General features: G+C 46.6%; 1 protein-coding gene across 2 annotated transcripts in view; it reads right to left on the bottom strand.

The window, feature by feature from the left end:
* LOC106568853 (glypican-5) overlaps window positions 1-25,635 on the bottom strand; it is a 203,903-nt gene that overhangs the window by 151,107 nt on the left and 27,161 nt on the right. For both annotated transcript variants that reach the window (XM_082960825.1, XM_082960826.1), the window contains exon 2: window positions 22,963-23,124. In XM_082960825.1, the coding sequence (XP_082816951.1) occupies window positions 22,963-23,124 (162 nt within the window). The remainder of the gene's footprint in view (window positions 1-22,962; window positions 23,125-25,635) is intronic.

Raw genomic sequence — 25,635 nt, 5'->3', positions numbered from 1 at the left:
CATCCCACCAGGGACTCTCCACTCTACGGCCCTAGAAAACCGCAAGGCTAAGTTTCTAACGTTCCACCGCAATGCATAATCACCACAGCAGCTCTGTGCACAAGCAAACAGTCACATATACATACACACACACACACATACAATCAGGCGTTGGCGTTTGGTGTGTGTGTGTGTGTCGGGGAGGGTGTGTGTGTGTGTGTGTGTGTGTGTGTGTGTGTGTGTGTGTGTGTGTGTGTGTGTGTGTGTGTGTGTGTGTGCATGCATGTACATGCTTTTGTGTGTATATACGTACACGTGTGTGTGTGTGTGTGTGTGTGTGTGTGTGTGTGTGTGTGTGTGTGTGTGTGTGTGTGTGTGTGTGTGTGGTGTGTGTGTGTGTGTGTGTGTGTGTGTGTGTGTGTGTGTGTGTGACCCACATCAAGCGTCCAATGAGTCATATTCTGTCTCTGGTTTAACAGCCACAGTGAGGTGACCAGATAGACAGTTGAGGTCGTGTGAATGTGACTGACAGACAGGCAGGGCTGTGTCTGTCACTGTACCCGATCAGGAAGACTAATAAAGTTAAAAGTCAAAGGTGAGGGGGCTGGGGATAACAGTCAAACAATACATTGTTGGGATAGAGAGGGGGAGAGAGAAAGAATGTGAGAGGGGGGGGGGGAGAGACAGAGAGGGGATGAAATGGGTAGAGGAAGAAAGAGAAGCAAAGCGAGAGAATGAAAGAGAGAGGTCTAAATCAGAAGACAGCTAGAGAAAGAGGGAAAGAGAGAGAATAACTAAACAGAGGGACGGAGAGAAAACGACAGGAAGAAGATTGATGAAACGGAGGAAGGGATCAAGAGAAAATGCAGAGAGAAACTCTCCGTAACCAGCTGAAAGCCTCCCCAGCCCGTTGAGTTGAGCTGCAGAGGCAGTGCTAGTATGTTACAGACCGGGCTGTTTGGCCTGACCAGCGGGATGAAAACCACAGGGCACTCAGCCCCACTATGTGCCAGCAGGGTTGGGTTACAGCGTTACAGAGTTGAAGTGTTGAGGAGGCAGGGGACGAGTCATGACACAGACCCTCAGTCAAACAGCCCAAAGCAGGGCTAGTTAGACAGGGAGGCAGGAAAATAGGAACATGTTAGTTCACCAAGCCATGATGTGCAAGCTTTTGTTCAGGTATTAATACCCTTCCAGCTAATCAAGGTCTTGATGATTGCTAGTTCAATCGGGAATGTTAGTGCTGGTTTGAAACAAAAGCCTGCAGCCTGCTAGAAACATGCCAACCAAGGTAAGTTTGTAGCAAGATGACCTGGTAAGAACTGAACAATCTATCTAGCTGATCTATATAAAAAAGTAGAATTTACGACCACTCTCTCGGGAGCTAGGAATAGTAAGCCAACCAATCTAGGCTACTCCCTTTCGATATTTAGGTCAACACTTTGTGAGGACATCCTGTGTTCTACTAAATTAGAGGTGCATGTTTTCACTCGATCCACCTCCGGGGGAATGAAACAAGACTAGAGAGACCAGAACAACTTCTGAACATGGAGAAAAACAACTACTGTACGAAGTGGACTCCACCTATTGAACCACACGGGGCTAGGATACATCTGGCTTGAATAGGACCCCGGGGTCCAGAACCGGTCTCTGTGTCTCAAACACTGGGACAACTGTCCACCACTCAGGCACTGCTCTGACCAAGTCCAGACGCACACTAGGCCTAGTCACTTCTTTAGTTCGTCTCGCTCTCTCTTCTAACAGATTTGGCTGTAGTCTTTGTGTTAAATCACATTGTTGATCCTCTCCTCCATCTTCTGGAGCAGGGGAATATAGTTTGACAAGCGATAAACCCAATACCAGTGGGAACTCCACCAAGTGGTCACCATGGTCCCAGCCCGGTCGACTTGTGTTTCGACCACTGTCTGACAGCTGTGTCTGCCGTTCTAGGACACAAACATCCCTCCCTGGGTGGCGATCATTATGCCTTCACTGTCTCTCACCACAAACAACTCTGGGATATGGTGAAATACCTTTAAGTCGTAATCATCAGTTTTTATGTGAGGCCATGATTAGCTATGATTAGCAATTTGTCAAGCAGTCTTTGAGTCCTGGACACATAGCATGACCCTAGCAAACCTTTTCTGCTTCCGTACACCACAGAACTCTAGCGCCGGCATTTTTGCGGCGCTCCACGGTTTACAGCAATAGGGCTGGAGCCAAAACGTGTCATAAACACGATATTAAACAATGTTAAAGGGGTAGTTTAGCCCCCTTTAAAGGGTTGGCCGGGTAGTGAGTTAAAGGGGTGGTTTACACCTTTAGAGGGTTGGTGGGGCAGTAGGTTAAAGGGGTGGTTTACCTTTTTAAAGGGTTGGTCGGGCAGTGAGTTAAAGGGGTGGTTTACCCCTTTAAAGGGTTGGTCGGGCAGAGTTAAAGGGTTGGTCGGGCAGTGAGTTAAAAGGGGTGGTTCCACATTGAGTGCATATGAAGGAGACTGCCACCACCACCACAACCACCGTAGCCCAAACAGAGGTCATATTTACGACGTTGCAATGAGACATTATACAGCGTCTTATACCAGCGCTGGCCTCGCCAAGCCTCTTATAAACAACTCCACTTTATTCACTGCTAGAGCTATTTCCTACTTTCTATTCTGCCCGGCGACCAAGGGCTTTTTCTGAGGTAATAACGCCTAAAGTGTCGTGGCTCGTACTCTGCAGTGCAGCCACAATAACAAATGGGTCAAAATAACCACAGTCACTGGCAGTGAGTTGTATGGGTTTTGACCACAACTATGGCATCCCTCCCCCAGTGTGGCGCGGAGCTCCTAGCCACTTCCCCAACGGGAGCAGACCTGTCTGGGGGAACAGAGAGGGGAGAGAGGGGGAAGATCCAGGGCCAAACCTTCATGGTAGGGGTGCCAGCCCAACCCTCAGCCCAGACACGTGGCTCCACAGATCTGTGTGTGTGGGTGGCTGTGTGTGGGTGGCAAAGGGTGGAACACGTGGAAGAATATGTGGGTACGGGTAGCTTCTCTTCCCGTAGCTGTCCGCAAGGCAGTGTGTGTGTGTGTGTGTGTGTGTGTGTGTGTGTGTGTGTGCGTGTGTGCGTGTGTGTGTGTGTGTGTGTACCTACATGATCTCGCGCGCATCCATGTGTGCACGTGCCAGCATGGTGGGAGGAGCTATAGGAGGACGGGCTCATTGTATTGGCTGGAATGGAATCGATGTGACGGAGTCAAAAGCAGTTTCCATATGTTTGATCTGTTTATACCGTTCTATTCATTCCATTCCAGCCATTACAATGAGCCCGTCCTCCCACCAGCCTCCACTGGTGTACTGGTAAGCCTGCATGCCTGGGTGTGTGAGTCGGTGGCGGCAATAATGTGATAACGAGGAAGGAGACACTAGGAGACACTAGTCTTTTCCCAGCACTCAGTCTATCTAGGGGTGCATCCCAAATATCGTATTTTAATGAGTGAAAAATGACATCTCTCCACCATCCTCCACCTCCCCTTTAAAAGCATGGCTAACCGTCACTCAATCCCAGCACCTCTAATCTTTCAGTGAAGCGTTTAAAGGTAGTGAATAGAAATAGGTCAATGAATAAATACGTTAATAGGTCACAGTTAGGGAGATAACAAAACAACAATATGATGATTATCAACAGCCACAAAGACTGTCCACCCACTTACACATGCTGTGCACTGGCTGGGAGGAGGATGGTGACATGATGGTGACATGATCGAAGGGGTAGGGTTTAGTGGGATGAGCAGAGGGACGAGGTCCGTGGGAGGGGAAGGGTAGGTAAGGCAGCGATTGGGGCATTCCACTGAGGGAGAGACCACTGTGAGGGTCGTCTGTGACATATGACAAGACGACAGGCACCACCGTCATGGTCATGGCTTTGGCTTCATGGCATCACAAGGTCAAAGTGACCTCACTTACTCTTCCCTGTATTGGCATATGATGGATCCTAGTCCATCTCTGGTAGTGTGGGGTCACTCTGCTGACAGGGTAGGATCTGAACAAGAGGCAGAAATAACTTTACACAACTTGACAAGCTCTACTCTGGAAATCTAGACATTAAGAAGGCATTGTAGAAAGTAAGGCAACACAATACTGCACTATAACTTTATGAAGCCTGTCATAACCATGTCAAAACGTTGTCGCTGTAGGTCATAAGCCTTTATGACAAACAGCCTGGTTTTGTCATATCCTAACTGTAAGATGTGACAAGAGGCTAGCTAGCAGACTGGCTGGCTCTGTACAACGCTGGCAGGGAGTGGACACTACTAACCCAGCACAGTACAGGGAGAGGCTGGCATCAGAGCACTGCCTGGACTCCAGAAAGAGTGTGTGTGTGTGTGTGTGTGTGTGTGTGTGTGTGTGTGTGTGTGTGTGTGTGTGTGTGTGTGTGTGTGTGTGTGTGTGTGTGTGTGTGTGTGTGTGTGTGTGTGTGTGTGTGTGTGTGTGTGTGTGTGTGTGTGAAAAGAAAGAGGGAGAGGGAGAAAAAAAAGAGCATGAAAGAGAGAGAGAAAGAAGAGAGAGAGTTAGAGAAGAAAGAGAGAGAGAGAAAGAAGGAAGGAAACGATGAACACCGTGTGGCATGGCCCAGTTAGATCAGTAACACAGAACAGGACCAGTCAAGCAGAGGAGTTAGTTTAGATGAAAGGAACGTGATGAAGCCTAATGGAGGAGTTTGAAGTAGGGAAGCCTGTTACTTAGTTTAGATGAAAGGAAAGTGATGAAGCCTAATGGAGGAGTTTCCACTCGTTCATACAGGTGTGTAATCCTTTTCATTTTGTAAAAATATATTACAACCAAAATTCCAAGTGTTTCCCATTTTTACAATGCAATGATGTTGATTAAGCTAGGTGTTGTAGATGAAACACACTGACAGACGAACTTGGAACGGATGTATCCCTTCAGTCATCTTAGGTTCAGGACATTATGCTCCATACATTCACTACAAGCCTACAGTCTCCAAAGTCTCTACGGGGTGGAGTTGACTTGATCACTCCACCTGCTTATGTGACCAGAGCATTCAGACAGAGAGAGAGAAACAGACAGAGAGACAGACAGCGAGACAGATAGAGAGAGACAGACAGAGAGAGACAGACAGACAGAGAGAGACAGAGAGTGAGAGACAGAGAGTGAGAGACAGATAGACAGATGGACGCCACTAAAACCACCAAACACACCAACATGGGGGACGAATAACTGGTGTTTTCCATCTCTCTCTCACTCTCTCTCACTCTCTCTCACTCTCTCTCACTCTCTCAAGGGGATGACGAGGGGATGACCAGATGCATAAAGCAGGCCGGGGGGACTCTTTAACGGCACGGTCGGAGTCACAAAGGGGAGAGGGAGGAAGAGGAATGACACAGGGCTTAATATAATGGGGGAAGTGAGTGGGTTTGGATGGGGGAAGGAGGGAGGAGAGCGATGGGGATAGGGGAGAAAGAGAGAATGCGAGAGGAGGAGAAATGTGGGAGAGGGAGGGGTTAGAGTGGGGAGAAGGGGGCAGAGGGATGAGAGAAAGGGAGAGGGGTGAGAGAGAGGGGTGAGGGGGAGAGAGAGTGGGCCAACTCCTGGGTCTACCAACTGAGACAGAGTTGAGGTAATGATGTGACTCACTACCCATAGTTATACTGGCCACACACACACAAATACACACAAAGGCACACACACATACACACGCATGCAAAGGCATTAATGCATACACACACACACCCTGCGAGTGGACCGTGTGAAAGTCACTTGAACAACACTCTGGAGACAGAGGCACTCCCTTACACCTTCTAGAGAACTGCCTCTGAACAGCTCTCTCCACTGACGTCCACTATTGGCCAGACATCTCTCCTTCTTTCTTTTCTTTTCTAATTCTTTCATTCTTTACTGACGTCCGCTGTTGGCCAGCCATCTCTCTCACTCTCTCTCTCTCTCTCTCCCTCTCCGCTATAATCTGTCTCTCAATCTCTCGTTCGCTCTCCTTCCCCTCTCTTTTTCTGTATGGCCAGCTCTCCCTATCTCCTACCTGTCTCGCTCTCTGTAGATTCAGCTCTCCATCTCTCCCTCTTTTGCTCCATCTCTCTCCCTTTCTGTCTCTCTCCTCTCTCTCTCAGGGTTCCATGTCCACATAGACGGAGGTTCACAGTCCCAACTGAGGGAATTCGGTCAATCTAATGTGATGTTAATGACTCTGGGCCCGGATCATGCCTGACACTGATCGATCGTCTGTCTCTGGGACGGGGATAGAGTGTGACCCCTGATTCCAGTACACATACACACTTCCAGACAACACCTCTCCCTGCTCAGACATCCTGGTTATTCTTTATATAACCCCCCGACTCTGACCCTTTTCTCTTCTCTCTGTGTTCACACCACTCTCCTCTCCAGGAAATGCACAGGGACTGGTGGGAATAACTGGGAGTGAAATGACGGCACCAAAGTTCTGTCCTGCTGGACACAGGAAGAGAACTGGTCTCAGATATGTTTGTGCTCTACTTGCCATTGGCATGACAATGACCATAGGAATTGGCAAGAACTGATCTGGGACCAGGCTCCAGGAAGAGGCCGAGCCGGACTAATTAACTACAGGATGACTCTCATCAATGGGACGGACAGATCGTGCATCGAGAGATCAGGTTATAGGAAGGGATGGAGGGATGAGAGGAGAGGGAGAAGTGGGGGATGAGAGGAGTGGACTGCGAGGGTGAGGATTAGACAGGGATGTGACCTCCTGATTAATCAGGAAATTCCTCCTGATCGTTATCTATTTCTTAGATCACTGGAATTGTGAAATTGAAAAGATGTTTATTTTTTCAGTCTGATGTTCACTGTTGTGCTTCCCCTAATACTCCTGGGTGGATATGGAGGGGAGAGGCCACCCACACATACATATATATTTCACACATGACTAAGTGGCTTTGGATAAAAGTGTAGAATATTATACATTATTGAGGGGAAGGGGAACGTGGAGAGGTGGAGAGGTGTGGCGGGATGGGAGGAGGTGGAGATGTGTGGCAGGGATGGGAGGAGGTGGAGAGATGTGGTAGGGATGGGAGGAGGTGGAGAGATGTGGTAGGGAAGGGGAACGTGGAGAGGTGTGGCGGGGATGGGAGAAGGTGGAGAGGTGTGGAGGGGATGGGAGGAGGTGGAGAGGTGTCGCAGGGACAGGGAACGTGGAGAGCTGTGGTAGGGAACGGGAACATGGAGAGGTGTGGCAGGGATGGGAGGAGGTGGAGAGGTGTGGAGGGGATGGGAGGAGGTGGAGAGGTGTGGAGGGGATGGGAGGAGGTGGAGAGGTGTGGAGAGGTGTGGAGGGGATGGGAGGAGGTGGAGAGGTGTGGAGGGGATGGGAGGAGGTGGAGAGGTGTGGATGGAGGGGATGGGAGGAGGTGTGGAGGGGATGGGAGGAGGTGGGGAGGTGTGGTGGGGATGGGAGGAGGTGGAGAGGTGTGGTGGGGATGGGAGGAGGTGGAGAGGTGTGGAGGGGATGGGAGGAGGTGGAGAGGTGTGGAGGGGATGGGAGGAGGTGGGGAGGTGTGGCAGGGATGGGAGGAGGTGGAGAGGTGTGGTGGGGAAGGGGGATGGTGGAGAGGTGTGGATGGGGGAGGTGGAGAGGTGTGGTGGGAATGGGAGGAGGTGGAGATGTGTGGTGGGGATGGGATGGGAGGAGGTGGAGAGGTGTGGTGGGGATGGGAGAAGGTGGAGAGGTGTGGCAGGGAAGGGAGGAGGTGGAGAGGTGTGGTGGGATGGGAGGAGGTGGAGAGGTGTGGCAGGGATGGGAGGAGGTAGAGAGGTGTGGAGGGGAAGGGAGGAGAGGAGATGGAGAGGTGTGGTGGGGATGGGAGGAGAGGAGATGGAGAGGTGTGGTGGGGATGGGAGGAGAGGAGATGGAGAGGTGTGGTGGGGATGGGAGGAGAGGAGATGGAGAGGTGTGGTGGGGATGGGAGGAGAGGAGATGGAGAGGTGTGGATGGGATGGGGGGAGGTGGAGAGGTGTGGAGGGGATGGGAGGAGGTGGAGAGGTGTGGCGGGGATGGGAGGAGGTGGAGAGGTGTGGAGGGGATGGGAGGAGGTGGAGAGGTGTGGCGGGGATAGGAGGAGGTGGAGAGGTGTGGAGGGGATGGGAGGAGGTGGAGAGGTGTGGCGGGGATGGGAGGAGGTGGAGAGGTGTGGAGGGGATGGGAGGAGGTGGAGAGGTATGGAGGGGATGGGAGGAGGTGGAGAGGTGTGGTGGGCATGGGAGGAGGCGGAGAGGTGTGGAGGGGATGGGAGGAGGTGGAGAGGTATGGAGGGGATGGGAGGAGGTGGAGAGGTGTGGTGGGCATGGGAGGAGGCGGAGAGGTGTGGAGGGGATGGGAGGAGGCGGAGAGGTGTGGAGGGGATGGGAGGAGTTGGAGGGGATGGGAGGACGTGGAGAGGTGTGGCAGGGATGGGAGGAGGAGGAGAGGTGTGGTGGGGATAACAGTGGACAATAGAATCCTGAGATTTTATTATATCCTATCCTATTCTATTCTACTCAACTCTATTCTATGTGTGGACGGGACGGAGTGTTTTTCTAGGCCCTTCCCTGAGTCGTGCCTGGCTGGAGAGAGCAGAACAACTGGCCTGCTGGGCGGTTGCTGAGCACGACTGGAGGCACAACAGAATAACAATGATGAGAAACATTAAAAGAGGGGGAAAGGGGAGCGAGCGAGTGGAGGGAAAATAATTTGTCTTACAGTTTTGCTTTGCGGCGTGCCGATCTTGGCTGCGGCAGTGTCTTTGAGACGTGAGGTTTCCCGTCGCGCCAGGGAGAGCAGCTGGCATGATGCCTGCCTCGCCCAGCCAAGTCTGATACAGCTTGGTCTCGTTATAGGGAGGCAAGGATCTGACTAAGCAGGGGGGTATAGAGTGAGTGTGTTGGGACATAGGGTTTGTCTGTGTGTGTGTATGTGTGTGTGTGTAGGGGGGTTACCAGTGGCAACTGCAGTGCCACACAGCACTGAACTCAGTAACAGTAACTTACAATGCCCCCAGCCTGGCTGACACGACCCATGTGGCTCACAGGGCAGGGAGAACCGAGACCACACTGGTCCGGAAAAGAGGCCGTTTGCTAATGCATTATTCGCTCAGAAATTGTGCAACGGATTTGATTGGTTCTCTCAAATGTTTGGATAAGAAGTTGAAGGGGGTGTGGCTCGGGGGCTGTGTGTAGCTGTGTGTGGGGGTGTTTGTGTGAGAAAGGCGAGCCAACCAGTAAAAGCACAGCCCCCTTCATTAATCGACGCATTGTGCCGACAACATCAAAGAGCCAATCCAGACACTGAAGTCAGGAGGACTTAGTGAGCAAAGGCGTCAGCACGCTTCAGTTCGGCTGGCGTCTAGCTGAACTCGGCTCGCTAAACTGAACGCATGCGCTCACATGCTACCTTAAAAGACCTTCGCTTGAGAAACGAGAAAAAAAAGTGACAATTGTAGCATTTGTCCATTTTGAGACGCCGTAGACAGAATGTGCCTCCTCCAAATGATTTAAATGAATCAAAAATAACTCAAGAAATCGGTCATTCATTTTTACGTTTTTGACAAGGAGATCTTATTCACGCAATTTTACAGCGAACTAAGATGTTTGGTGCCGTATTTCTCGATGAAAAGAATGTGCATGAAAACGAGTCCTTTCTCGTTGAATGACTAGAAATCCCTACTGTTGACCAACCACTGACGAAGAGGCGTAGACTTCGGCTCTGAACTTCAGTTTGCCTCTCGGGAAGAAATGTGTGTCCGGAACAGCCCGGCAAAACCCACCGAAGTCTAAAACTCACAGAAACGTCACAAAATGTAGTCATAATATATGCATGAACTCTTCTGAACTGTTTTGGCTGGGAAGCACGCAGACGCCTTTAGTTGTTAGCCAGACTTAGTCGGTTGTGCAAACACTCTGGGAAATAATAACATGAGATGGGCGTGCACACACACACACACACACACACACACACACACACACACACACACACACACACACACACACACACATACACACACCTTACCTTCCCTCCCTCCTCCCCATCGCTCTCACTCCCTAACTCACCCCCTATAGGCAGGCACTCTCCCTCTATCTCCCATATTGCTGAGTTTTCACACGTTCTCAGTGAGGTGAGAGGGGAATGAAAAGGAGAGGTAATTGTGAAGGGCTTTAGTGAAATTGTATGATGGGGAGAAGCTTTTAGCTTTCCCTCTATCCTCCTCTCTCACTCTCTTTGTTCTTTCCCTCATCCCTCTGTTCTCTAGGGGGACTGAGTCTTCCCTTCTTCAGCCTGTGGTGGCTGGCCTTAATTCCAACCCTAACCCTTAACCTAAACCCTAAGCCTAAACCCTAACCCTTAACCTAAACCCTAAGCCTAAACCCTAACCCTAAGCCGGTGAAATGCCCCCACTAGCCCGAATATTCCTTGTTTTACTATCCTTGTGAGGATTTCTGCTCCCAAACCACACCCACCTACACACACTCACACTCACACACCCTCCATTATGGTGGAATGGGACATGACGGGTCGGAGCCAGAAATCATCCCTATTTGAACATGACATGGTGTAGACGAGTAATAATGTCCTCATATCGACCTCAATGTCCTCTTGCTCCATAACTATGACCCCTCAAAACATCCAGAGAGAGAACTAAGGGGAGAGAGGGAGAAAGAGAGGGAGAGAGAGCGTGAGAGCGACATCAGAGGGAAGGAAAGGTAAGAGACAGAGAGATTGCCATCAAGATAACACTGTTTATGTAAAAAAAAAAAAAAAAAAAAAAAAAAAAAAGATGGCTCAGAAATACAAAAACAGCAGACAAGACAAAACACAGAGCCTATGATGATTCACAACCTCATATATATACACACACACACACACATGTTCACCATCATTATATTATCATTTGTTATCATCTCCAACTCATAAAAGATGTGTTTGTTTCTATGCCACCTGGGCAGATCATAATTGGCCCATCGGGAAATACAGAAACACACACACACACACACACACACATACACACACACACACTTGCGCGCACACACACACAAAAACCACTGGGCTTAATAGTGGATGGAGAAATGTGTGTAAACAGAGACTGAGGAGAGCTTTGGATGGGGAGAGATTTTGACTCTGCCTGTCTGCCTGTCTCTCATTTAGCTATTTGATTTTGAAATGTAAGACCCCTTAAGGTATCAAAAAAATACACTACCATTCAAAAGTTTGGGGTCACTTAGAAATGTCCTTGTTTTTGAAAGAAAAGCTAATTTTTTGTCCATTAAAATAACATCAAATTGATCAGAAATACAGTGTTGACATTGTTAATGTTGTAAATGACTATTGGAGCTGGAAACGGCAGATTTTTACTGGAATATCTACACAGGCGTACAGAGGTCCATTATCAGCAACAATCACTCCTGTGTTCCAACGGCACGTTGTGTCAGCTAATCCAAGTTTATCATTTGTGTACCTGTGGATGTATTTCAAGACCTACCTTCAAACTCAGTGCCTCAGTGCCAAAGAACACCATCCCAACCGTGAAGCACGGGGGTGGCAGCATCATGTTGTGGGGGTGCTTTGCTGCAGGAGGGACTGGTGCACTTCACAAAATAGATGGCATCATGAGGGGGGAAAATTATGTGGATATATTGAAGCAACATCTCAAGACATCAGTCAGGAAGTTAAAGGTATGTATGACCCAAGTTAAACAATTTAAAGGCAACGCTACCAAATACTAATTGAGTGTACGACCCACTGGGAATGTGATGAAAGAAATAAAAGCTGAAATAAATCATTCTCTCTACTATTATTCTGACATTTCACATTCTTAAAATAAAGTGGTGATCCTAACTAACCTAATATAGGGAACTGTTACTAGGATTAAATGTCAGGAATTGTGAAAAACTGAGTTTAAATGTATTTGGCTAAGGTGTACGTAAAATTCCGACTTCAACTGTACTTCCATCAGTGGAGGCCCCTCAGAGGAGGAAGGAGAGGACCATCCTCCTCAGTGAATTTCATAAAAATGTAAATTGTAAAACATTTTAAAAGTTATACTTTTTAGATAAAACTATACTAAATATATTCACGTCATCAAATAATTTATTAAAACACACTGTTTTGCAATGATGGTCTACAGTAGCCTCAACAGCACTCTGTAGGATGGTGTAGCCGGAGGACAGCTAGCTTCCGTCCTTCTCTGCGTACATTGACTTCAATACAAAACCTAGAAGTCTCTTGGTTCTCACCCCCTTCCATAGACTTACACAGTAATTATGACAACTTCAAGAGGACGTACCCCAACTTATCAGAGCTCTTGCAGCATGAACTGACATGTTGTCTACCCAATCAAAGGATCAGCGAATGAATCTAGTAGTGAAAGCATAAGCTACAGCTAGCTAGCACTGCAGTGCAGTGCATAAAATGTGGTGAGTAGTTGACTCAGTGAGAGAGAAAGACAATAGTTGAACAGTTTTGAACAAATTAATTTCTTCCAAAATGAAGGAGAAGTAAGAGAGATTTTTTTCTCAGTTTCACTTACTTAGATAGTTTATCCTTTATCCTACGCAAACACCCTGCTCAAAACAGAGGGATACTTTGTTAGCTAGCTGTCTCTGACTATCCAACACAACACTGGAACTCTTCCAAGTCAAGTCAAGGTAAGCTTTTGGTTTTACTAATTTATTGCCACCGGGGCCGGTGTAAGTGCTAAACTGCTTACTGGCTGTACACTGTAACGTTACTGCATGATTTTAGCGAGTTTACTAACGCATTAGTTCTATTAGCTATGTTGACTAGGATGTTACTTTAGCTAATATGGTGACAACGATGTAAGCTGGCTGTAGCGATTTATGATCTGGTTTGGCTTGGAAAGGTTTTTTGCCTGGTCACACACTGCTGATGTGTTGTGTATTGAAGTCCAGAAGCGAAGAGGAAAGGTGCGAGGAGGAGAGCACATAGATGTGAGAAAGAAAACAACTCGGCTGCTATGAAAGTGAACTGTGTTTACGCGTGATCAGAGGTGTATTCATTTCGCCAATCCTGTTGAAAAAACATTTCTTAAACGAAAGCAAACGGAACAAAACAGGGATAAACATACCTGAATAGTCAAACAGAAACTCGTTTTTACAACTGTTGGTTTATGATTACAACCTAGATCAGCTAGATGAAGACAATAGTGTGCAAGGGAGTATTGATTGTCTCACTGTCTGTCCATGCGTCACTGTCTGTAAACAACATTTTCTCTCGACCTGTGTGCACCTACGTTGTAAACTTTAATTCATAGGCTAGGTTGTATGTAGCAACCTCATGATGGGTATAGGGAAAATTCAAGTATCATTTGGTAGCCTAAAGCTGTCGCTGTTACAATGAACTGGGTGAATGGAATATGAATGACAGTCATCCAATACGCTGTAATAGAAATAGGGCCATGCTCATAAAAAAAAAAAAAAAAACGGCCTCTCTCATCTTAAATGGCACCGACCGCGACTGACTTCCATATTTTTTTTTCAACTGGTACCGGGGACCTTCAGATGAGTCTTGTGAGTATTGTGGGCGTCCTAGAGCAAAACGTTGTGTTCGTGAGAGTCTCAGCTTTCCACAGAGGGGTCATATTAGTCTGTAGCCCAAACCGTTGGGATGCTACAGACAGAAGTTGGCAGAAGAGGCTGTACCGACTTCAGGCTTGTGGGCGTCCCATCTTTCAATAGAGTGGTCATAGTATGTAGGACGCTACAGACGTTTTCGCGAGAAGACAGATTTTCGGGATGGCTCATGGTCTGACAAACACCGCTCTAGCTCTGTCACCTTTCACCGCAGATGCGGAGGGGCGATATCAGCAGATGCCTTGGGTTGAGACACAGCCCATGCAAAAAAACATTTATTATGTTCATTAGATTTCCGTGGAAATTGTAGGCCAAGGGTTAAACAGTAGCCATATAATATATTCTAAGAATAGCTTAATTGACAAATAATAATCTCCCTTGAAACATGAATATGTTTGCCTTATATATAAACATGTCTAGTTAGATATCTTGCTTTGAAGGAGCCTACCTTATCAATTTGATCCCTGATTTATTGAATGAGGGAATAATTTTATAAAGATTAAAGTATTTGGTTATGGGCCTCCCGAGTGGTGCATCGGTCTGTATCGCAGTGCTATAGGCGTCACTACAGACCTGGGTTAGATCCCAGGCTGTATCACAACCGGCCGTGATCTGGAGACTCATAGGGCGGTGCACAATTGGCCCAGCGTCGTCGGGGTTAGGGGAGTGTTTGGCCAGGGGGGCTTTACTTGGCTCATCACACTCTAGCGACTCCTTGTGGCAGGCCGGGCGCCTGCAGGCTGACGGTCGTCAGTTGAAAGGTGTTTCCTCTGACACACTGGTGTGGCTGGCTACTGGGTTAAGCGGGCGGGTGTTAAGAAGCAAAGTTTGGCGGGTCATGTTTCGGAGAATGCATGAGTCGACCTTCTCCTCCCAAGCCTTGGGGGAGTTGCAGCGATGAGACAAGATCGAAAAAAGGGAGTAAAAAAAATCATTATTTTGAGTCATTGGGGAGTAACGGATTGAGTAAAGCCTGTGTCTATGTACACAGATGACAACATTATACACGGCAGCTAACACAGGAAGTGAAATCACTGCAACCCTTACAGGGCTTTTTTTTCTCTTGTCCTTTGAACAAGTAGGACAGACTTTTAACTTGTCCAAAAATAAAAAATAAATGTATTAGTGCAAGGAACCACTTCACAAAATAAAATGTATTACTATCTTTTACCAGAGTCAATCAGACAAAAATGGAGCCTACCCTCTGCCAATTGGCTTCTTTACATATTCAAGCCTGTCTCAAAATACAACACTGCCCTTTTAAGGCTCTCCTGGAGGATGGTAGCCTATAAAATATTGCAATAATACAGTTAGGCTCCAACCAAATACTTTTTATCTTTATAAAACAATTCCCTCCAGGGCCCGAAATTAAGGGTGTCCCATCGTCCCTGGGCCAACCAGAAATATGTCTACAGTTCAAAACAGACTCTAGGACAGTTGTAGGACGACATTCAAAATTCATACAACCACTGCACAATAAAAATTTTTTTATCAATGAGGCTGATGCAAAAGATCAGACCATTTAGCTTAAATGTTGATTAGGTTGTATTTCTTCCTATTATAAGCTCAACAATGCGCACATGGCTGTGGGCTACGTGAAAACGTTTCAAAAGGCAATTAGCGGGAAAACACATTTCTCAAAAAGGCCACTGCACACACAGGCAGTTAGAAATGAAGAAAGAGAGGGGATATAAACAAGCATCAACTAGCATGGGTTAGGCCTACTAATATGACTAGGATTATGCCTTTGGCTGCTGGACAATAAAAGAACGTTGATTTGAAAACCAATAGAACATGAAAAAAGAAATGCTGGTTTCAATGGCATATTAAGTGTTTATAAAATATTTCTCTTAACATTTCTATGGTCTTATTTTGACTAGGCTACTTTGAAACAAAGTAAGAAGTGCTTCATAAAATGACATAAAACTTCCAGGTTTTAAATAATTACATTTATGGTTAAATAGTTTCAAAATGCTGACTCAAGGTGGGTAATGTGCGGTGAAAAACAGGCACTGTCCTTCATGCTCTGGTCTTGTGACCATTTGATCCGGATGAACCGTGCCTCAACTATGTCGACAGAATCAAGTCTTTAGACATTAACGTTAACTATCTTTCATTATATTTGTCAAACATGACTGGGGTCAGACTATATTTATGAAATTAAAAGTCTCATTAAAGTTTGGCTACATTTTCTGGCGCCAATATCAACAACATGCACATCAATCTCTCCTGGATCAAAGTAGAGGAGAAATTGACTGCATCGCTACTGGTCTTTGTGAGAGGTACTGACGTGTTAATAGTACCGAACAGCACGTTCAATCGTTAACACACAGCTCAGACACTCATACATACCCCCACAAGACATGCCCCCAGAGGTCTCTTCACAGTCCCCAAGTCCAGAACAGACTATGGGAGACACACTACTACATAGAGCCATGGCTACATTCAACTATTCCATCTCAGGTAACTCAAGCAAGCTGGAAAATCTGATTGAAAAACCGCCCAGGATAAAACAACACCTCACGGCACAACACCTACTGTGAAGAGACACACACCCACACACACACACGTTTGTTTTACTATCCTTGTGGGGACCAAACAATTGATTCCCATTCAAAAATACTATTTTCCCTAAACCCTAACAATAACCCTTAACATAACCCTAACCTCAATGCTAATCCCAAACCCCTAATCCTAATTCTGGTCCCCACAAAGATAACAAAAAACAAACACACGCACTAAAACACATTATCTGCACACATCCACACATTATTCTTAGTCATGTAATGTAGTATTGTAATATTGTAATGTAATAATTGAGCAATGTAAATAATGCAGAACGTTTGGACCCCAGGAAGAGTAGTTGCTGCCTTGGCAACCGCTAATGGGGATCTGGTAGCCTAGCGGTTAGAGCGTTGGACTAGTAACCGAAAGGTTGCTAGATCAAATCCCCGAGCTGACAAGGTAAAAATCTGTTGTTCTGCCCCTGCAAAAGGAAGTTAACCCACTGTTCCTAGACTGTCATTGTAAATAAGAAGTTGTTCTTAACTGACTTGCCAGGTTAAATACAATTTTTTTAAATAAAATACTAAATATGCATGCACACATTAATAGCTTGAATAAATAGACATATCGATCAGCACCTGAAAATGTCATGGCATTAAAAGCTGGTCTGCTGCCAATACACTTTGGCTAGTGATCATTGTGTGACTGTGGTAATGTACAGAAACTCAAGTCCTTTTGTTCTCCCGATCTGCAATATCTCACCATCAAATGCCGACCGCATTACCTCCGGCAAAGAATTTTCTTCAGTCATCAACAATACCGTGTATATTCCCGTCCAAGTCGACATCGCAAAGTCTCTCAAGGAACTACTCTGGGCGATGTACAAATTGGAAACGGCATATCCTGAGGCAGCATTTACTGTAGCTCGCATTTCAACAACTCAGACACGAGACATATGTAGCAGGGACACCAGAAAATCACGGATTATACAGGGATTGTGTGTGTATTTTTTAATAATTTTTTATTCCTAGGTATTACTGCACTGTTGGAGCTAGAAACACAAGCATTTCGCTGCACTTGCGATAACATCTGCAAATCTGTGTACGGAACCAATAAACTTCACCTGTGTGTTAGTGTGTATCCATGGTGATGGCGGAGTGTGTAAACAACACCTCTTCAACTCCAGGACTCATACGTTGACATGGGTGCACTATTTTTGACTAGTGCCTATAGAGCTCTCGTCAAAAGTAGTGCACGATATAGGAATAGGGTGCTATTTGGGACGCAGTTTTGGCATTTAGCTGAGTGTCCAGTCCCCATGCCCCTGGCCACTGATATAGGGTAAGCTATGTTTCATCAACCTCATGGATAAGGTTAAGGCCTGGGTTAGGGTAATCTGATCATTCACACTCAATCGTCACACACACACAGTCGCTCATACACACACACACACACACACACACACACACACACACACACACACACACACACACACACACACACACGACACACACACACAGACACACACACACACACACACATACACACACACACACACACACACTCCTGTAGTATAGTCCTAGAAGCACAGTCCAGCAGTGTCTAGCCAAACCTACCAGAGTTAATGGTAAACAAGTAAACAAGCAGAGTAAGAAGAGGTGATTGGACAGTAATCACTGATGGACTCAGAGTGGATTTCCCCCTCTGTCTGACATGGTGGCTGAAACTCCTTGACCCTCTTGGAACCAGCACACACTCTCACAGATATCACACAGAGGCCTGTTCTATAAGTGTCTGGTCCATCTGCTCCTTCCTAGCTCAGCCAATAAAAGGCTTGAGATTAGTCCAGATCTGATTGGCTGGAGCACTTTAACAGTCAGGCTGGTCCTCTTGTCTACCAAAGCCCCTTTGGGTCTAATCTGGTCCGGCTCAGACTTAGACTAGACTGGGGCTAAACCCCATTCCCTCTAGTCCCAACACTCACTATCAATTAGCATATTATGTACGGATCCTGACCGCTCCTGACCCCCCCGGTCTTAGTGTGACCTGTCTATATGTGTGTGTGTGTGTGTGTGTGTGTAAGTACCTGACCCCTAGCCTCCTGACCTCTGACCCCTAGTTAGTTTGACCTGTCTCTGTGGGATTCAGGTGACCTGTCTGTCTGATGTTAAAAGGACAGATGATGTCAGAAGGGAGAATAAACTCAGTGGTGTCCAGAAGCAAGGGAAAGACTACAGGGTAGAGCAGGGTGATATGGACAAAAATCCATGCTTCGCTAAACTGCTTCAATTGATGCGATTAATGATAAATAGAACGATACATTTCTAACATTAATGTGCACCACACAATTATCCTTTAAACTACTACAACTAGGCTGATGGTTGTAGCCAACAATTGCCCATGAAACAATCCCCCATATTATCAACCTTATTTTATTTGAAACTTCACATTTCTCTAGTATGGGGTACGTATCGTGTTAAACCATATCAGCAAAATGCCGGCAATAACTGATCGCAATGGTCGTTGATCATTTTCGCTTTATAGTCCCAGCTCTACTACAGGGTTAAAAAAATGTCACTAGGTGGTTAAGTTGGCCTGGTCAGTCCTCCTCATGTGACCAGAACATTCAGACTGGCCTGGCAGAGAGAGGTTCAGCTATCCGGGGTTAAACGTAAAGGGAGGAGGCCAGGAGGAGCGTGTTCTGTTCACTAGCCATAAACAGGAGAAAAAGACGTGAAACGGTTTTGTTCCGCTCTGTGTCAACGGGATGGGACCCTGCATTCGTTTTTTTAATGGGGTCACACTCGTGACATGTCCCCACCTGTACATGACATGACACAGTAGGCTGTTTGGGCTAACAAAACACACAACCGCCAAACAAAACACACACTCACATCTGCCTACGGGTGGGCCTGTCAAATCTTTGCTGAGTCTCGATCGTTAGTCAGTGTGTGGAGAGAGAGAGAGAGAGAGAGAGAGAGAGAGAGAGATCCAAATCCAACCAAAAGCCATCTCCCTCGGTGTTTGGCCTGTGAGTGAGCAGAAGCAAGGGAACATAAACAGAGGCCACACCCTGGAGGCCTGGAGGAGTGTGATGATCAAATAAACACTCCAGCAGAGCAGGAAACCCCGCTGAGGCAGCAGGCTGGGGAGAGGCTGAAGCAGCAGGCTGGGGAGAGGCTCTGGCACTGAGGGAGTATTTGTGTGAGTGTGTGTGTGTGGGGGTAGGACGCCATCGAGATCTGAAACTGGGTGAGATGATGAGAGAGGTGGTGAACGTGTTCTAGTCTATTATTCTGATACAGTAGGGTCATAGATACACAAGTATCTTCAAATCAGTCTGAAACACACACACACGCATACGCACAAACCAATGAGAAAGGGACCGATGTCACCATCGCAAGCACGTCTCCGCTCCACCGTCATGTCATAACAGTGACTTCCTAGGATATTTAAAACACCTCGCGAGACGTCGCTCCCCTACTTGACTTTCTCCACAGCAACACACGCCAAATCTCCACACAGCACGCCAACGGAACAAGTTGAGCTTAGAACCGAGGCAACTGACATCATCATCACCAACATCACCATGGCTTCTATTGTTGTTCCATAGTTGATTAAATCTATTTCTGTCGAGACATGTTGAGCGCCTGACCTTGCTTCAGAAGGCTCCAGACATGAGGTAAGCAGGAAGTTATGTTCATAACGACAAATGAATCCACCTGCTAGAATATTGTACTGAGACCTTTATTATGTCTTCACTTGATCATCTCACTGTATATCTTAAATGTATGCCTACATTCAGATACAGATATCTCTGTTTGATATCACTTGCCCTTCTTGAGCAGTTGTCTGGGACAGGAATGTTGTTTTGATGTGCCAACCCATAGGCAAGTTATCTGCTTTTGAGGCTACTAAGCCAATGAAACTGCTCCACGATATTCTTGACATGTTTATCAAGCTCAGACTCCATGTCCTCTGCTACTCTGTCATAGCCTCTCTTTATCAAGCTCAGACTCCATGTCCTCTGCTACTCTGTCATAGCCTCTCTTTCACACAGGTACATGTTCATTGTCTTTATTGTCAATGTACCTCTTCAGTGTCCTTCAGTCTATTCTTTCCTCCCTTGCTGCTGCTTCCCTTCTCTCACTTCCTTGGCTGCTCTTTCAAGAACCTCAAGGGTGGCTAGACTCCTACTTGTTTTACTAGACTATCTTAAGTTCCTATGCATGACATATTGCAAAAATACCAGGCATATTATGCCATTGGTTCAACTTACCCCAAGGCAAACATTTTTACTATATTAGCCCACACAGCTACAAGGATGCCCTTTCATGCTAGGTTTAGGACCTCATATTGAAGCTTATAGAGACGCTAAATTATGTATAAAAAGTATACTTTGGTTTAGATACAAGCATCATGAAACCTATAACAATTCATTCATTTGATTTGAGGAAAGTCTGTTTTTAGGACCTAACTTGCTTACCATGTTTTCCATGTGATTTCTTCCATCAGACTCCATGAAATGATGAACTCTTCCTAAATATTTAGTCACATGATACATTTTGTGTATGGTTTCCTAGAAACAAGAGGTGGCTCAACTAACCCTTTGGCTCAACTTGACCCACTCTCACGTACTTGCATATATCATGCACGCATATTTCCATGAAGGAGTCCAACAAACCACTAGTATCCGAACAACAATCATATAAAACAAAACTGGCCAGCATAATGCCTATGCACACAGTACATTGTCTTATAAAACAAATTGCATGGTACACAAATTCCTGCAGAACCAAAAACATTCAGAACCGCTCGCCAGTAGACTTTGTGGGATAGCACTGGAGGTTTACAGAGAAAAATCTGTCCGTTTAGGAAATTTCAAATGACATTGCAATTACCAGTCACCCCAATCGGAGAGGACAAGGCTGGGGGGGCTGGACCGGAGCTGGCCCTGCTTGGCCCAGTAAAAGCCCCTCTGGCAGCCGAACTAGCCCCTCAGGCAGACCTGCCAACCATCCATCCATCTACTGCTGCCCTCAGAGAAAGCCAAGCAGGCAGAAAGTGGCACAGTGGACAGACTTCCGCTCATAAACTACTGCAGCCCAGAGGCTCAGAGGCCCAGAGGGTCAGAGGGTCAGAGGGTACCAGAGGGTCAGAGGGTACCAGAGGTCACATAAATTTCAGAAATCTGCATTCAAACCGCAGACCATAAAAAACCTGTCTTATAAACCATTTTACCTGCATTTTAGATTGAAGGTCAACCGTGGTGTTTTACTTCAATAGAATGATAAGGGGAGTGATACTATAGTTTTACTTAACACAAAATACATTAGTGCAACCAACACATTTGCCAGAAAATAGTTCTCATCAGATGACAACAGAAGTGCAATGCTATTTGGCTAGCAGTCACACATAGCTAAGTAAATTAGCTTATGGTGAAAAAAAAATAAATTATGCATGGGCATCATATTTCTCATGTTTAGGGCCTCTCGAGTGGTCTAAGGCGCTTGAGACGTCACTACAGACCCGGGATTGATCCCAGGCTGTGTCACAGCCGGCCGTGACCGGGAGACCCATGAGGCGGCGCACAATTGGCCCAGCGTCGTCCAGGCTATGGGAGGGTTTGGCCGGCCGGGATGACCTTGTCCCATCGCGCTCTAGCGACTCCTTGTGGCAGGCCAGATGCCTGCAAGCTGACTTTGGACGCCAGCTGTATGGTGTTTCCTCCGACACGTTGTTGCGGCTGGCTTCGGGGTTAAGCGAGCAGTATGTCAAGAAGCAGTGCTGCTTGGCAGGGTCATGTTTTGGAGGACGCTTGGCTCTCAACCTTCGCCTCTCCCGAGTCTGTATGGGAGTTGCAGCGATGGGACAAGACTGTAACTACCAATTGGATATCACGAAATTTGGGAGAAAAAGGGGTAGCCAGCTACATTCCCTAATGTTTTGCTTGAAGTTAATCTTGCATTTTAACTACACAGGAGAAAAGTACCGGAGAAAAGTAGCTTTCACAGATCAGTCAGAGTGCTGTCGGGTGATCCAATGACAAGGCCAAAGATATTTAATCCAAGTGGAGAAGTGCAACTGAAGCACATAATTTGACCTTTTACATTCATGATTTGGAGCGAACCTTAACTGAAGCCGAGCAGAATTTACAAAAATAAGCATTTTAGATCTGCGTTTAGAAAACGCAGCAAGATATTTTTTTCTGCATTTTATCTTTCCTTTTCTGCGTGAAAAAAGCTGAATCCTGCGTTAACGTCTACCTCTGCTATACCCTCCCTAGTCTCCATGCTCCCACTGCCTCTCCACAATACAGCTAACTGCCAACATTACCTACCCACCACCCATTCCACTCTCTACCCTCCCTAGTCTACCTCTCCACAACTCAGCTTCTCCCAAAACCACTGAGGGGGAAAAGAAGATAGCTGTGCCCTCTTGACCAATCAAAAACTAGCCAGAGCAAGAGTCAGGAACTACAGCTGCAACAGTGGCCCAAGAGGATTGGAATAAAAACATTTTAATGAATTCCTCAACAAATATATATCTTTTTTACAAATAACTATTAAAACAAATAAAACTGTTTGGTTTTCAACTGTTTATGCTAGTGGAAAATATATACAAGTTCAACTGTATGTCAGCAAAGTTATGCGTTTACAGGCCTCATCCAAGTACAATAAAGTAGCTTCCTCTGTTCCATTTCCTTTCTTGTGGTTTAGGACAGTGACGTTTTTGCCAAATTGGTTTACAAACGGAAAGAGTTCCTCTATCTCTAACCTGGTTAAAATCCCTTACCTGTCCCACTATCACTCCATTCCCTAAAAGGCCTTCCCATCCCATCCCACTTTTCCCCTCTCCTTACCCTGGAAGGCGGTGGCATGGCCGGAGATGAGGTACTTCAGCTCGAAGCTGTAGGAGCGGACGCTCTGGAGAGTCTCTCGTCTCACCGCCGCCTGGTAGCTCTCCTCCATCTTGCGGGTGCAGCAGGACGGGCCCTGGTGCTTACACACCAACAAGTCCACATCTGATGGGACAGAGGGAGAGGGAGAGAGAGTACAGGGTTAGGTCTATATTTGATTGATTTTATTTCTGTGTCATACACTGCATAGCCCTTATGGGCTTATAAGATGCTATTTCGTGTGCACAAAATACAAAACAAAATGACATTTAACAAATCATAACAAAGTACAGCTATCGATTACCTTGTCACATTACAATACAAAACAATACACGTATCCTTCTCCCCCAGGCGTTAAAAAAGGAAATTGAGCAATATCGAAATCCTTTCTGAAAAATAATTCTAGCCTTTGTTCATCATGTAGCCAGAACACTTCAGGGTGAGCATTTGTCTCAAAGCCACTCCGACGTTGTTTTGGCTGTATGCTTAGTGCTGTTGTCCTATTGGAAGGTGAAACTTTGCCCCAGTCTGAGGTCCTGAGCGCTCTGTAGCAGGTTTTCATCAAGGATCTCTCTGTACTTTGCTCCGTTCATCTTTCCCTCGATCCTGACTAGTCTCCCAGTCTCTGCCACTGAAAAACATCCCCACAGCATGGTGCTGCCACCACCATGCTTCAACGTAGGGACAGTGCCAGGTTTCCTCCAGACCTGACGCAGGCCAAAGAGTTCAATCTTGGTTTCATCAGAACAGAGAATCTTGTTTGTCATGGTCTGAGAGTCCTTCAGGTGCCTTTTGGCAAACTCCAAGCAGCTGTCATGTGCCTTTTACTGAGGAGTGGCTTGCTCATAGCCACTCTACCATAAAGGCCTGATTGGTGGAGTTCTGCAGAGATAGTTGTCCTTCTGGAAGGTTCTACCATCTTGTCAGAGTGACCATGGAAACGGGATGCAACTGAGCTCAATTTTGAGTCTCATAGCAAAGGGTCTGAATACTGATGCAAATAAGGTATTTCTGTTTTTTATTTTTAATACATTTGCAAAAAGTTCTAAAAACCTGTTTCGCTTTGTCATTATGACGTATTGATGACGGGAGGAAATTATTTAATCAATTTCAGAATGCTGTAACCTAACAACATTTGGAGAAATAACTTGAGCATAGAAAAAGAGGAGAGAGAACGAGAGAAAGTATATTACATTATGTAGAATTTCATACATGCTTAGCTTACCACTAAAAACACAAGCTCTGCTTGGAGTATAAATAGTACTGGTGAATGTCTTAGATCATATAGCCTCTGCAAGCACACACACACACACACACACACACACACACACACACACACACAACACACACACACACACACACACACACACACGATGTGAGTCACGATAGGACTTCTACATCACTCTATAAACTGGACTCGCACTAGCCATAATATCTTGGCCCATAATAAACCACATAAAGAGTCATCTAATACGATCTAATATGAACCTGAGTGAGGCTCAATCAGGCACCATGACATCAACACAGTTCCCACATTAGTCAGTCCACCCTGTCGTGACACACTGCCTGACACCCTCCTCTACCACTCTCAAAGTGTCAGTTCCATATATAAACACGGCCATGACATCACCGAGGCTGGCCACAGTTAGCAGAACGTGTAATATTAAAACTATCCCCCTCTGCTGTTCCCCTCTTCGCTGCCCCCCCACCCCCCCCCCCCTCGTCCCCCTTGCTGTCCCCCCACCCCCCCCTCGTCCCCCTTGCTGTCCCCCACCACCCTCGTCCCCTCCAGCCGGGTGCTCATAAGGCTGTGCCCTGATACGATAACTCATTTTGGGGGTTGGTTGGAGAGGCGAGGTGAGTGGGGGGCAGGTGGTGTGGGCCTATACGCCAGGCCTAGAGCTTCCCCCTCACTTGTCTCATTCCCTCTCTCGTTCATTTGTTTGACATGCCCCTAGCACCACATGGCTGTCACTTAATTACCCAGAGGGAGAGAGAGTCCACTGAGCCCCCATCTTTTCCAATCACCTAGGAATGGGGTCACGACTGGACTGACCTCCACACGTCTCTCCCTCTATCTGTCTGACTGTCTCCCTCCTTTTCTCTGTCCCAGAACACCCTTCCTTCTTATGTCTGGTTCTTTTTTTCCTCCTGTTCTCTGTCTCAGACTGCCCCTCTGCCTTTATCTGTTGTCTCCGTCTGTCTCCAGGCCCTTGTTCTCGGCTCCAAGCCCTGTTTATGTGTTGCTGACCCTCTATCCCAGACCTCTCACACACTGTTCCTGACCTCATCTCTCCTTCTGTCTCTTTCCCAGAACCCTTCACCATGCTCTTCTCTCTATGCCCCTGACCCTTTCTCTCCTGGCTGGCTCACCACTCTGTTTATCTCCAATATGAAACTAATATCCAAGCCGCAGACTCACAGTGGAATCCAGCTTGGCCTCCCAGTCCTTCATGTCTAGCGACGGGGGAGAAAGAGATACCCATAAAGACTTTGGCAGCCACAGCCACCAACCGCCGCTATCAGGACAGGTCAACGGTGTCAGGAATATTCCAGAACATTGATTAGAACCAAGGTCTTATCTATGTTGTCCATACGGTGGGTAGATTGCTGTTATGGACTTTATTGAACGCTGAT

Source organism: Salmo salar, chromosome 14, assembly GCF_965601325.2.
Source record: "Salmo salar chromosome 14, fSalSal1, whole genome shotgun sequence".
Lineage (NCBI taxonomy): Eukaryota > Metazoa > Chordata > Actinopteri > Salmoniformes > Salmonidae > Salmo > Salmo salar.
Note: the sequence above shows the minus strand (reverse complement) of the source record. Positions and strands in the feature narration are given on the sequence as shown.